Here is a 15,866-nt window from a genome sequence, read left to right as displayed (position 1 = left end):
AGTTTATGGAAAGGGTAGAATTATGCATTTTAATTAATTGGAGAGCTAGAAACTTATTAGTTAATAATTGGAGGGTCAAAAGTTGAACTTTGTAATAGTTTAAGGGCCACTAGCATCTCATGAATTCTTTATCTTTGTTAAACATAATGACTCAAGTTGACGGAAGGGCTAGGAATTATATCTTTTAATTAGTTTGAGGACTAAAACTTATCACTTAATAATTTAAGGGTTAAAAGTTGAATTTCGTAATAGTTTGAGAGTCATTGAGGGCATTTTGCCCTAAATATTTTATATATGTGTGTGTATATACTAACAAGTCAAACTTTAATCAAACTAAGTCTACAAAGCCCAAATTTAACTCACATTTTAATCGGACCTTAAATTTAGGACTAAGATTTATCTGACTTGGCATTATAAAAGGCTCGATCCCTTCTCTTTTGAGCTAAAACTCAATTTGACTCGACTCCATTGTTAGCTTAGCCGTTATAAACAAGACAAAAATTTTTGAGAATGTAATGCATAAAATCTATAGCTTGATAATGCGAGGTGGAGAATTTCTCATCAACATTGTACAAGAAAAATCCTAAAGATGCTAGAGAATTATTTTGACATTCATCGTTTATTGTAAGAATGAGCGAGACTACTCGGGTTACAAGTATATTGTTACACTCCAAAGTGCAGTACCCGATGGCAAGTATCCTCTTCAATAACACCCCAAGCTAGGTTTGACTCCTAGGTTAATCTAAGCAATCATGTTTAACGAAAACACCTCTTTCTAGTACGACATTTTCCCTTCCTGTTCAACTAGCAAATCCCTCCCACGAAGAATCTTTCCTCTTCCAAATCACAAATTACTGTATAAATTATTCTCAAGAAAAAATCTACCCCTAGACCACTATTATTTTGCTTTTGCTACTCCACCGGCGACATTGATATGATATCATATTTTCTTTAAGTATACTACTATTTCCCAACAAGTTGCTCACTTAAATAGATACACACCACCTTCATTATTATTGTAGAGATGAAAAATAGAGAGAAATATGTAACCAACAATAATTAAGAAAAAGTAAAAGCACATGGATACTTGTAAAACATTATTCATTATATGTTTGGCTCTTTGAATGCTGGATTCCGGCATTAGTGGCATCTAACCAGCCCTTTAGTCATTGCAGGTTGTCTTTGCTTCTCTAAACTTTTTTTTTTTACATTTATTTTTAGATATTTTGTCGAACAAAAAGTAATATGTTATGCTGGAAATTTAATGATATGATCAATAGCAGGTTTAGCTGCATACGTTAATCTTGAGCTCTAAAGCACATGGACTCGTACTTCTACGTACTGATTGTTGTATACTCGTAGACTTATAATATATATATATATATATATATATATATATATAGTTCAACCCCTATGTATTACATTTACAAGAATGACAGGTTAAAATAGTGGGCAAGGGCCTTAAAGGCCATTACGGCAAGCAAATTTAAAGTAAAGGGTGAGTCGTTTGCCTGTCATATTATTGTTCATCATGGCAACTTATCCTAATGAGTGATCCATCGACTTGCCTGTTTGGCGCTTCAAGTTCAAGCCTCAAACTGTAGCAGTTAGAGAACCAAATTGAAAAACACATCCATCCATCGATTTGTTTGTTGCCTTTGATGCTGAATGCAATAAATTATTAGCAGTAACTTTTTTTTTTTTTTTGACAAGATTATTAGTAGTAACTACTAACACAAATTGCAGCAAAAAGGATAGACCCTTGTATACAATTATTGGTATTACAAAAAGCCTGTCAGTTTTGTCCTGTTTTGGCTAGATCGAGTTGTTTGGTAGTAAATATTAATCTTTCATGCATCATGACAGCGTAATTACGTAGTGGAAACTAGTTCAAAACAACACTCTATGAGAGTTTTTGACCGCTTCATTTGCTTGCATCATTTTCAATCATTTTTTATTTTATATACGTTATATCCAATAAAGCGCTATAATATTTTTTTTTAAAAAAAAATTTATCCCGAATAATCTATTATCCAAATACACTCTATAAATCAAAATTCTTCTGACGGAGAACACTAAAAAGGATTAGGGAATTTAATTTGGTACCATTGTTCTTAATCAACTCCTCCAAACACTTCCACTCTTATTTAATTACATCATCAGGAGGACAAGTATGCCTTTTAACATTCCAGACTGGTAGGTAAATAAATGACTCCCAATAATTTGTTTTCCTTATCAGATTCTTCAGAGCCAAAGGAGAGGAGGGGGATGTGTCATATCCATATCTTGATGTTTTGTTTCTAATTACTCACCAGTAGAATTCACTAGATGAAGAAGAATGGTCCAGGAGGAATACATCATAGAGAATGAGATATAGTACTGGTAAATAGTAGTAATAAGTCTCATGCAGCACCACGTCATCCCTCTCTCTTCAGTCAGTCTTCCCATTCTCGCTCCTCTGTCACTCACTTTCTCGCACAAAGCAAAAACCCCACTTCCTATCAACGCTACGCTATCCCTCGCACTCCCCACTCTTCACTCCTCCCAACTCTCATCCCTCAATCAACTGACTGGTGGAGTACGCAAAAATGGCTACTCTATTTTCCGTTTCCCATTTTACCCCCATCACATTCCTCTACTTCCTCCTCCTCCTCCTCTCTATGTCCCATAAACCCATTTTCTCCATTGAAATCACCAATCTCTTATCCTCCTACCCTGATCTCTCCGACTTCAGCGACCTCCTCACCTCCACCGCCGTCGCTTCCGATCTCGCCTCCCGCACCTCCATCACCCTCCTCGCCGTCCCCAACGCCTTCCTCCACTCCTCCGATCTAGCCAACCACCACTCCCCTCCTTCCCCTTCCTCCCCTAACCTCGCCGACGTCCTCCGCTACCACGTCCTCCTCGAATACCTCTCCTGGCCCGACTTCCGCCTCATTCCCCCCAACGGCAGGCTCGTCACCACCCTCTTCCAAGCCACCGGCCGTGCCTCCACCAATTCCGGCTTCGTGAACATCACGCGCAACCCTGTCTCCAACGCCATCACCCTCCACTCTTCCACTTCAAACGCTACCCTTTTATCCCTCGTCAAAACGCTTCCTTATAACGTCTCCATCTTCTCCATCGACTCCCTGCTCATCCCATCTGATACGAACCTCATGGCCTCCGAAACTCGTCCTCCATTAGGCCTAAACATCACTAAAGCCCTAATCGACGGCCACGACTTCAACGTCGCCGCGTCGATGCTCACGGCCTCCGGTGTAGAGTCTGAATTCGAAGACGACGAAGGCGGAGCTGGGATCACGCTCTTTGTCCCAACTGACGAAGCATTTTCCGATTTGCCAGCTCGGATAAAGTTCCAGTCATTGCCAGCTGATCGGAAAGCGGTGGTTTTGAGGTTTCACGTCTTGCATTCTTATTATCCACTTGGGTCTCTCGAGTCGATCGTCAACCCGGTTCAGCCCACATTGGCCACTGAGTCCATGGGCGCCGGAAGATTTACCTTAAACATATCCAGAATTAATGGGTCGGTCGCGATTGATAGCGGGATTGTACAGGCGACGGTGACGCAAACCGTTTTTGATCAAAACCCTGTGGCCATTTTCGGGGTCTCCAAGGTCTTGTTGCCCAAGGAGTACTTTGGGAGTAACCCAATTGAGGTGGACAAGCCCGTTGGTGGACAAATGGGAAGTGATGCTCCGCCGCCGGATATTTCATTCTCGCCGGAGAATTCACCGGGATTTTATGGTCCGCCGAGTCACATATCTTCGCCGCCCGGTTTAGACATGACATCTGCAGCTGCGGCTGACAAGGGTTTGTTGAGCTGGAGGATATTTTTGGGTTTGTGGTGTATAGGTGTTTATTATTTTTATCTATTGTTGGTATGATACTGACCTTATTGATTAATTTCGAATTTCTTCAATTTTTTCCCTGATTTTTTTTTTTTTTTTACACAGAAAAATGAAATTTGAGGGGCTCTTAAAAAAACAAGCCCGTTTCCTAGCTAGGATTTATGAGGGATAATTGGTTAATTTTGTGGTTACGTCGGTAGCTACTTAGCTCAAGAGTTATAACTTCAAATTTTTTCCCCTCATTTTTCTTCAATGTTATTATTGCTTCTGTTGTTGTAACTTGTAAAGGAACTGGAAAATTTGTTTTGTATCTGTGAAATTTTTTCTCTCTATATATATGACATCAGTACCATGTATTTATGAATTTTGATGCCAGGGAGTACATTTGTCCAAATTTCAGATTCATTTTTTCCTTTTTGGTCTGGTTGGTATGGTGCCCTTTCATTAATGTTTCTGCTTTTCTCAGCAAACAGATGAAGGAAAAGCTGAACATTTGCAATGTGTCATCACCACCGTTTTCATAATGTATATATGGTTCTTGAAATCGTTTAAATATTGAGCAGAAACTTGAGGAAAATGCAAATAGCCCGTTCAGTTTCTTTGTCAAAATGCTCCAGTTGTGACTTGTGCGGTGTCAGCTGCCACAATTTTTTGTTATTCGTCCTCAATGGTTTACAAAAAAAATTTTTGAAGAAGAAGAAACTTTTTTTTTTCTCTGTGAAGTTAGTAGTTACTACTGCCCCAAAATTCACCTGAGGTACTTTACTATTCCGGCGGAAGGTGAGAGTAGCAGAGCGTGTCATTTGCGAAGACACAAATGGTTGGTACTTGGTAGTGCATGTGTATCCAGCTAGCTAATCCTACAACATTGGATTGTGATGGCATATTTTGGTTTGCTTATAATTCGTGTGCGCCGTACCGTACTACTGGGATTATTGGCCGAAAAAAGCGACTGACAATTTATCATCTTTACGGGAAAGAAAAAGACGAGAAATCAGAATAGTTTTGGGTTGGTTGGTTGCGTTGCACAAAGCTGACGGCGACTGACGGTGCTGGTCATTGAAAAGCTGATGTCAACTCAACCCCTGCTTGCAATTGCAGCTAATTCCATGGGATTGCATTTTGGTCACTCGGCAAAGTGCGCCAACCACCGGATCTAATCATCGGCTTTTGTTTGGGGCGACAGTCACGGCACTCTGTGTCGTCATCGTGGACGTGGGTGTTCAGCTCTAGCTTTCTTTTTTTTTGCATTCAAAGGCGTCCATTCACATTCGCCCGCTCCTGACATTATTGTTTTTAGTGGTCATTTTATTCAGGCCCAGTTGTGTTGCATCATTTTTTTTTTTTTTTGCTTTTCCCAAATCTATTCCTCTACGCTAATAAAGAGTGCGAGTTGCTGTTACATCACACAACATCACTCGCTTGATCAATGGCTTCCCGTGTTAAAATCAAAGTCCCACTTGACTGAGATGACACAAACCCGTCCTTTGTTGGGCTTATTCTCTCTCTAAACTCTATGATGAATTTTTCAGGCTTCTGGTAAAAAGTCAAACGAGGATGGAATGGTTTGTGGTGGGTACCTTAAAGCCCATTCTCCCTACTAGTTTCATCACCAGTACTCAATTCCCGTATGCTGTGATGTCAATGGGTTTGTGCATTATTGGATGTTTTGCCGGTCGTTCGTATTTGTATCATGACAAGGTTCGGGATATTGATGTCCTGAATTTTGAGTCTTGTTTTCCCCTCGTTTTCAAGGGGTGACCAAGCCTTCAAAAATGGGAGGAGAAAAACAGGGCGTTTGAGAGTTGAATAATAGGAGGCCTTATAATCGAATGATTCACTCTGGTGTTTGGATTGTATATTATTTGAGATATTTTTTACTATAGCACTTTTTGTGATGTGATGTGATGTGATGTATGTGAGATAAAAAGGTAATTGGGAAGATAAAAAGGTGTGTTGGAAATTGTAATGGTGATGTAAGCAAATATATTTGGGCAAATAATCTCCTGTCCAAACACATGAGTTAACATGTTGAGTCGTCCTCTGGTATCTTTGGCATGAGTGGTGCTTCACCTGGGTTGGTTCTGGATGAGATCCAACAGCTTATCCTGAGCTTTGAGTAGGGTTGTTTTCTTCGACTCATTTTCACAAAGTGTTGGTCAGGAGATTCAACAGAAAAGTCGTCTGGAAGGGACTGTTGCTGCATCCAGAAATGGTACGGCTTATTTCGAATTCAGAGAAGCAGGACCAAGGGAAGCCCAGCACTACATAGGTCCATGGCCTTGGCCCATTCTCATTGGACTCTTCTTTGCTCCTTTGCCCAACAGTCACCGGACGCCGTCTTTGGGGCAAATAACAGCAACCACAACAAATTCCCAATTTCGCATTAGAGAGAGTTTTCGAGAAACTGGACAAAGGGAGTCGCCTGCATTTCTCGAGAAGGCTAACACCTCCTCTTCGAAGCTCTATCCAATAAAGTCGAAAGCACAATTTTCTGTGGTTTATACCCAAACAAACAAACAAAAAAAATTGTCGAAAGCACAGTTCTCTGTATCTTGCTGTCGTAAGAGGAAGAAAAGAGATTTTTGGTCTTGAACTGAAATTCAATCCTACATATCTCTCCGATAACACTCACGCCTTAATGATTTCATATGTTTCACGCTAGCGCTTCCGCTAACAAAAAGAAAAATACAAGAAACGTATTTTAGTGAAGAGTGACTATTGCAAAGGCTTCGGCCATCAACCACTCCTGACAATTCTCTTCGTAATATGTTAATAATATGGCATCCATCCAATATGATTCAAGAAAGAGAGAGAAGAAAAAAAAGGAGGAGGTGGAGATTGCAGAAAAACAATTAACAAAGAAGGTAATTTCTGGTAGGTAATGCATGAATTACTTCATCTCATTCTGCTTGGCGTAACACGAAACAAGCAGACAATTTACGATTCTTGGCATCCCATTTTCCTCTGCCGTAGAAGCAAAATGCAATTAGTACAACAGCAGTGAATCTGACCAATGTTCTCAAAACGTCACCATCCATCTGCAAGAGAAGCGATTTTCACAAGGCAAAATTTCATTTCAGACAAGGGAAACTCTCGACCTCCTGGATCCTTCTAAACCCAGTCCTTTACATGCCACTTGTTCGCCAGTTTTCCCCAAAGTCTCAATACAGAGTGAAGTATTGCCGGAGAAATCCTTTTCTGTCGCTATAAATCATTATGCTATTACAGATGAGAGGTCGCTGCAGTGCAATCGCTTTCTTGCCCAATGGTTTTAGCATTTGAAACGTCTTTCAAACGTAAAAGCGCGTCAAATTTACACTTCTTCTACTCCCGGAAGCCACTCATGCACGGGTTTACTTTTCTTTTGTGAGTGAGAATACTTCCTGAAATCATTTTCTTTTTAAATTCTTTTCGTGGCTTCAGGAAAAGTAAAAAAGTCTGCGCCAACGTTTATTTTAATCATTTCTTAACTTGACCGGATTGGCTGATCAGAAGCTCTTGTGAGTTGTGAAAAGACTAGCCGGCTTAGACAGTAAAAATTCTTCTACAAACTTGGAAGACAATCCGGTAAGTATAGAATATAAGATTGATGGATTGTGTGCCGTGAATCGACAATTTAGGCACAATTAAAGTTTGAAATTTGACATCAATTAGCCAAACCCCAACCTTCATGCATACACTGCATTTGTCTCGAGGAATTTAAGCGAACACCGCGGGGGTCCGTGTGAATGAATCTGGAACTGTCCATTTGGAATTCGGAAGATTCAGAGCTATACCTCGAAGTCGTCGAATATCTTCCAAATCTAAATGTTGACTTAATATATTTCGAGCAAGTCAAACTTTCTGTTTTACATTTTACGAAAGCAGGAATCTAAACCACAGATGGTCTCAAATTTGCCAATTATGATGCATACGAGACCTCCTGGCGGAGTGCAAAATTGTCAATTTTGGTGTACTATTTTGCAGTTTTTTCTTCGCGTGTCCCGGTCCTTTTTTTTGTAATTAAAAAAATCAGGTAAGTTGGACTTCAATCTACGAATCATATATATAATAAAGTCGTATTTTTATTCTTATCGCTTTATACTTTCTCTTTTCTACGTGGCTTAACGACAGGGCAAGTAGTTTCAACACGCTCTATAAAATAACCTACGTTCTTTCATCTCTCTCTTCTTTTCATTTATTCCACGATTTCCACCTTTTTTTAAAAAAATAACCTATGCTCTATATTGAGCTTATCTCTCTATTTTCATAAGCACGAAATCAATTATCAATATCTATCTAAATTAAATTTCAAATATAAAACCGTCCTTAGCATTATATCCAATATTCGCGGCCGATTATCATTCTATCATAATTATATATTTGCGGCCGCTTGTTCCTCTTTTGGTTTGTGAACTTCTAGGTATAGCAACAAGGTATGACCCGTACAATTTCTTTAGCATGCACGCCTTTAGTAAAATTATTTTTTATTATCTCTTTTGGTTTGTGAACTTCTAGGTATAACAACAAGGTATGACCCGTATAATTTTTTTAGCATGCACACCTTTAGTAAAACTAATTTTTATTATCATCTTTTTATATTTTTATCAATATCTCTTTATATCCTTATCGATTCTTATTTCCTACCCAAAGTTACATACTTTCAGCAACTTAAATTAAGATAAAACTACTTTTAATATTCTTATCAATATTTCTTTATATACTTATCAATTCTTATGCCTACATATAGCCTCTTTATATGGTTAGGTATTTCCAGTGCAAGCGGTTGGCACATAAAGCATTGATTTTGGATTTCCGCTCCTCTTGATTATCAGGTAAATCTTTCTTCGATACACATTTTTCTTTTTTAAAAGACATGTTTATCTTCGATTGTAAGAATTTAATAACATATCTTAAATTCTGTGTGTTTTGGTTTTATTTTCTATTTGTTTTGTATGAAGAGATAGGATTTAAAATAGTATTTTCATCATAAGTTTTCATATAGAAACATGTTAGATGTTTCCACCGAATTGGACAACATTCATATGCTATAGGATGCATGTTAGATGTTTGTTAATTTGACTTTGTTTCGTTTGTCCAAGGTACTAGGCTTGTAGCTGGTGCTGTGGATCCTCACTCAGCGCATATTCCAAGAGTTGAATTTGTTATTTTCTCCAGTCTTTTTCTCCCAACCATATGTTAGTTTGTTAGTTACTTTAGTTGAACTATTTATTCTATGTTTTTCACTGCTGTTAAACATTCATATTATAAGCATTTAGCCTATGCCTCTTGAGTGATCATGAACAGAGAGAGGCAAATTTATTTTCGTTCCTTTTGCGAAGACAAAATGTCTACTAAATTTTCATCTTGAATTGTGAGTGATCATGGGTCTTGTTATCCAGAATTGTAAATACAATTTGTAACTATAATCTGGAACAGTTTCATCTTGAATTGTTCAATTTTATGGAAGTAAATGCTTTTCTTGATTACGTCCCATGTTGTTCTTAAATTTTTAATAATCAATTGATGAAGATATTTCTTCAGAAATTTTGTATCTTTAGCTATTATTGCTGTTAGTTACTTTAGTTGAACTATGTTTTCTATGTCTTCTACTGTTGTTAAATATTCATATTATAAGCATTTGGCCTATGCCTCTTGAGTGATCATGAACTGAAATGGGAAAATTTATTCTGGTTCCTTTTGCGAAATTTATGTATGGGCAAATAGACATTACTGCACTTTTTATTTCTTTTCAAGTTTTTAAATGTTATGGTATTGTCGAATGTTATTTTTTCCATTTTTGAATTATTATTCACTGAATTAGATTTTCACATTTATATTATAAAAATACTTTATATTATGATGTGCACATAGTAATATACTTAAGAAATGTTATAATAGAATGTACATTAAATTTGTATTTCATATCGACATTTTTATAAAATTGACTAAATAGTTTATTATTTTTCGAAGATTTCCGTTCAATGAATGGGTACAAAACTAGTTAGTACGTGTTTCTAGAATTGTAAGTCTCTTACATAGATCTTTACAAGAGTTAAAATATGCTTTCGAAACAATAGATTGTAAGAGAATTCAAACATACGATCTTTTGCAAGAAAATTATCTATTATTACCAATTCAACCAACTTGTATTACGTTCCGTCGTATGTGAGACCATGTAAGCAGAGTTCAAGATGTTTCTGATTCACCATAGCCAGATAATAACGGGGAACTCAGAGATAGGATGCTTACCCTCCCGCCCTCATCCCTTGAATGATATGTAGGTTGGAAACAAAAACTCGTTTACACGGGTGAAAAAAAGGGCCCTAATAAGAGAGTACGTACCATGTCTAGATAATGACTCGTAGAAATTTGAGAGGTTGGGTTTCTGGGCTCGCACAACAGCGCGAGAATTTAAAGCAGAAGTAGCCAATTTAGTGAAAACAGATGTAGGCATGGCATATATAGACAATGAAGATAGAGTTCCCGTACAGTAGTGTGGTTGCTGCAGCCGGTAGTGGATATGGTGCTGCTGACGGCCATAGACAGCGACCATCACGGCCATGATGACCATGATGATGATCTTAGTGCCGAACCAACCATCTGGATTTTGTTTGCTTGGTGGCTAGCATTTCCTCCTCCTAAAAATATCAAGTTCGTCTAGCAGTACTATTGCCCATTCCAATGCTACTTTTACCTTAGATAACATCTTCTTTTGCTACCTGCGCACTAAAACAATTTCTTCCCACCTATTATAAGCTGGAACTCGAATTTAACCATACCGGTCTAATGGTCTCAAGTCTCACCATTAAGAAGAGATTTCAGAGATTTAATACATGGCACATTCTTTACTTTACTCAAAATTCAACATATACATTTAATCTTCACTTGAGTTTAAACAAATTTAGGACCCATTTGGATTGCAAGTTTTTCGGAGTTTTTGTGTGTATAATGATATAATATATGCGAAGTAGAAAAGCGATTCAAAAAATTTATCAAGCTAAATTTTTCTGTGAAAACTTACAATCCAAACAACGGATTTGTCAATTAGGGCTCTTTACCTGCACACATGTTTTTACGACTTTTGATAAAACTATCCAAGTTTAGTTCGCCCACAACCCCTCCCCCCCCCCCCCCCCCCCCCCCCTTCTTTCATAATTTTCGCTTCTTCGCAAAAGATTTGCGGAAGATTCTATATAAGAATTTAAGACGTTGCACAGAGAGGGCGATGAGATGAGATTATGAACATGTAGTTACAAAACATTTTCCACAAGAGTCACGCCTGAGAGAGACACAAGAGACCCCAAAGTCCAAAAGCTTGCATGTCTTCCATTATTCATGTCAAGAATATAGCAAGAATCGGATGAACTCGTTAGAAAACGAGAACCAGACAATTGTACAGGAAGAGGAATGACATGTCTCCGTGTTGCCATTACATCTTCCATTTTGGGCGGTACAATAGCAATTGGAGGAAGCTAAGTAGGACTCTCATCACGCCTTGCCTCCTAATGGTTCGGCTGAAGTGGACAGCATAAAATAGGTCAACAAAAGATGGTGCCAGCAGCAGAGTTAAAAAGTCCACCTCTGTAACAGGGAAAACGCACTCGACCTAAGCTAGGAGATAAATAATGACTGACCCTTTAAATCAAAAGTAAGTGGAAGAAAGCCCGAGCAAATTGAGTGCATATCCTATACCAATTTTATATGGGCATAAAAAATTGTAGTTCTGAGATTAAGTTAACATGGCTAACCATTTTCAATATTAACTATGAAATCACAATAAGAGTAGTTAAAGATATGAGATCTTTTCGTGGTTTTTTTCTAGAATTGGACCAAGATAATGGTTCGTTGTGGTACTTCTAACACCAATATGTATGTATGCATGTATTCAGGGATGATCCAATGTAGGACAATCAGCCGGATTTGATAAGAAGCTAAACTTTTTTAACATATTATTTTAGTTATCATGCTTTTCAGAGTAAGACCTGCTTTTCCAATTTTCTAATGAATAGTTAGTATAGAAATATTCAAGTGTTTATTTGAATAAGGTGTGTTGCCAAGGTTTAGACTTGACACTTCTTCTTTCGCATGTTTGTGCAATTTTCAATTATGCAATGAGAGCTGCAAGTGAAGTCACAGAGGACTTGGGATGTAGATATGCAGAATGATACTGATGATCAGGATGTCGATTCGATTCAATGGAACCCGATGTTGTCTAATAACAAAATATGCGGTTAGTTTCTTATAAATGTAAAATCACATCAATTTCTAAAATTTGGCTTTTGGTTTAATGCAGTTACTGCTTTTAGTTTTGTATAAAAAGATATCATATCATATATTACCTAGTACCCAAAGATAAAGGATCTAAAATAGAAAATTTGGATTTTCATTCGCAAATTTAACGTGCACATGATGTTCAAGTAAACATCGCCATTATCTCCTCCAATTTTCAGCCATTGCTAAATTATTAGTTACAGAATAAATTTTATATACACTGATAGTATATATGCTATCGTCGCTGTCCAAACAAGGGTCTAATTGATTTATCATAATAAGCAAGGAAGGGCAATATATATATATATTTTCTTGTTTCTTTTTGGAATATAACAAACGTAGTGCAAGCTCGTAGGCAAGGATAATAATAATATGATGGTAATTCCTCAACGAATCAGTCCTATTGGCATTCCAATATTTCATTTCTTTTTGATGGAGAGAGAGCTAAACCTCGTATCGATGCTTAAAGGAGAAAAGAGCAGTCATGATTAATCGTGCTTTGAGGAATGGAAGTGCAACCTTTTCCCCAAACGTTATCATGATATATGGTGTGAAGTATTATAATACAACATGACTTGGGCGCAATAAACCAAAGCAAGTCTGTACGGCACACCGTAATTTATGAGCACCTCCCCCCTTATAAAAGAAGACAAAAGGGAAAACGAGGGCTGGGTGGGTCAGCAGATAGATCGTGGAGAAGGTGGCTTAAGAGGGTTCTCCACTTGCAATATTGAATGATGATAGCTTTGAATTCTCAAATTGGATGTAATTATGGAAGTGGAAAATCTTCAGCTTCCCCGTTGCCAGATTAAAATAACAAGAAGGTTCTCTTGGTCGCACCAATTCTTTAATGTGTTTTATCTACAAAAATATATATGTATGTATATGAAATTGGGTGCTGTCTACATCAGCTTTTTTTTTTTTTTTTTTGGATAAAATACCAAAAATTCTCATGTGATTTGCCAAATGTACACTTTACCTTCCTTCCTGTGATTTGAAAACCTGCAATTTAACTTCCTGTCGTTTCAACTAAAGTAAAATCTGACGGAAAACATCTAAACTAACGCCTAAACGAAAAATGCCAAAATTGCCCCTCTATAAGTCAATTCCTCTGAACCATAGGGAGGTAAATTGTACATTTGGCAAATCACAGGAAAATTTTTGGTATTTTACCCATTCTCAAATGCACGAAACATTCTTTCGAAAAATTGACTTATAGAGGGGCAATTTTGGCATTTTTTGTTCAGACGTTAGTTTAGATGTTTTCCGTCAGATTTCACTTTAATTGAAACGACAGGGAGTTGAATTATAAATTTTCAAATCGTAGGAAGGTAAAAACCACTTACTTCAGAAGTGTACATTAGAAAACGAAAATTTTTTAGATAAATATTATAACATTTTTTATAATGTAACAAATGTAAAATAAACAAATTATAAGAAATATAAAGTCACCTTTGACTAAAACAAGATTAGGTAGTGCCCGCACACCTCGATCAAAACAACAAAGGCCAAACATAGAAAAAGCAGTGAATTAGAAGGTTTGAATTCATGTACATGCGAATAAAATAGCTTACTTAAACGCAGCGAATATTTGAATAAATATGAAACGTTTTAACAGTAGGTTGGAGTAATAAAGATCCTCCTGTTAAACATCATCAATTGGACGTGGACATTATTACAAGCCTGAGACATCCAATAAATGGCTTACTTGAAAGTCAAACCGTGACATGGGTGCTATCAATTTACTACTGTTGCGGGACAAGTTTGGTGCAAGTGAATAGCACGCACATAAGTTGCACTCTACCCCCGGAAAGAAACCAAAACTCGAAACTGTTCAATTCACATATGCTAATGCATGAAACTGTAGCTGCAATCAAGAACTTGTTTAGGATATAGCTGACTTTATGGGAAGGTTAAAAGTTAGGTACTGGGGTGAAAGGCACCGAACCAGTGGTCAAATTGAGTTCTTGTCTACCATTTTAGGTAGGTTCTTACAACAGTTTTTCCAGGAAAAAAGAAAGAAAAATAGTAAATTTTTTAGAATAACGAGCCATTATCATGAAATTGGATTTGATGCAGGCAGCATGGCGAATGACTCTAGAGTCTAGACCGGGAGAATGGGCATTTTATTTGCATGCCCTCGCGTTAGGTTATTCACGGCAAATGATTTACCATTGCACGGTGTCACACGATTGGAACCCCAAAATCCATGGCCGGAATTTCATATGAGCGTGTTTGAATTGTTATTTTTCTGTTACGTTTTTTCTGGGCGCATTTTATAATTTTTATTTTATCTCATGTATATCAAATTATTATATTAATTTTTTTATAAAAAATTTTTTTTTTAAAATACAATCCAACAAACAAAGCTTATGATTTCTGAATTTATTAGCACGTATTTTGGTTGACAGTCCATATTGATATAGCTGTAGTATCATGAATGAAGTCAACAAAAAGACACGCACGCAGCAGTAGTAGCACAGAGCAGTAGTGTTAGTCAATCCACCTAAAACGCTAGTAAGGCGATAATAAATGTCGTATATTAGTATTTAGTAGAGTTTCAACCACCCCACCTGGCTGGATTTAATATAGAACTAATCCGAATAAGTAATACCACAACTGGTAATTGATTTTTTAGCAAAAAAAAAAAAAAAAAAAGATCATATGCACCAAACGATGGCAAACAAAAATAAAAGAATTGATTGAGGGAGAAGAAGGAAGTGAAGTGAATGTGTGTGTGAAGAAGAATTGAATGTATGAAAAGAAAAGATCCCTTCCCCCGAATCTCAAGTTGACAAATAGGCAGAGAGCCCAGGCGAGGCGCTAATTTGAGATCTGCCACGTGTCAGCCAGCCATCCTTTTTATCAAACGCTCGTACTCTTGATCCAACGGTGATCATGGCACACTTTCCCAGGTCTATTTATTGGGCCCTTGCTCTTTGACTTTTTCGATCCATATCGCAATACACGACAACCCCGCACAACACCGCCTCCTCTCTGCCCCTCCTTCCTCAAACCTTCAGCCATCTTGCTCGGCCACTCTCACTCGCCTGTCTGGCATGTGTGAACCTAACGTCCATTCCATTCCATCCCATCATCAAGGTTGAGTTTGAGCCTTTTGAGATAGGATTAGGGTGTACGCCATTCAAGTCTTCCCCAGTTCAAAGTTACGTTTCATAATTAGATTTCTACGAGGGGAATCTTCGCAAGGTAATGGAAAAAGCGAGCGAGGACCATGAATGAAATACGCTTAAATCTCCATTTGTCATTAAACGAGCAGCTCACGAAATAGATGCCTTGTTTTGTTGGGCAAAATGCACTTTTTCATTCCCATTGTTTATGACATTGGACAGATTCATTCCTAAAGTTCCAGTCAAAACACATTTTATCCTCGAATTTTATAATTTTGGCCAATTTCATCTCTAAAATTTCATGCAAACACATTTCATTCTAATAGTTTCATAAATTTTACTAATTAAGAATAATTGATGGATTGTGAAGTAATTTGAATGAATATCATCACTTGACCATAGCATACCGATTAGTAAAGCAAAAAAAAACGTTGGATCAACAAAAATCTCAAAAATTATTTTTTAATTCACTTTATTATTTAAAAAATAAGAACTTTTTAGCCACTGTTACTCTCTTCTTAATCACAAATTGTACAAAAAGTTTGAGAGGAAACGACATCATGGAGAAGAAATAGCCCTATTATGGCCAATTGGAAAAAATTTTCAAACAATCACATTGCAACTAATT

At 37.3% G+C, this 15,866-nt stretch overlaps 1 protein-coding gene across 1 annotated transcript; it reads left to right on the top strand.

Moving 5' to 3' along the window:
* The first annotated feature begins 2,415 nt into the window (after nt 1-2,415).
* On the top strand, nt 2,416-5,281 carry LOC113729055 (fasciclin-like arabinogalactan protein 4). Its single transcript, XM_027253382.2, has 2 exons — nt 2,416-3,881; nt 4,318-5,281. Exons 1-2 carry the CDS (start codon nt 2,589-2,591, stop codon nt 4,408-4,410), a joined length of 1,386 nt encoding a protein of 461 aa, XP_027109183.2. The 5' UTR covers nt 2,416-2,588; the 3' UTR covers nt 4,411-5,281.
* The last annotated feature ends 10,585 nt before the right edge of the window (nt 5,282-15,866 follow it).

Source organism: Coffea arabica, chromosome 1c (assembly GCF_036785885.1).
Source record: "Coffea arabica cultivar ET-39 chromosome 1c, Coffea Arabica ET-39 HiFi, whole genome shotgun sequence".
Taxonomy (NCBI): domain Eukaryota; kingdom Viridiplantae; phylum Streptophyta; class Magnoliopsida; order Gentianales; family Rubiaceae; genus Coffea; species Coffea arabica.
Note: the sequence above shows the minus strand (reverse complement) of the source record. Positions and strands in the feature narration are given on the sequence as shown.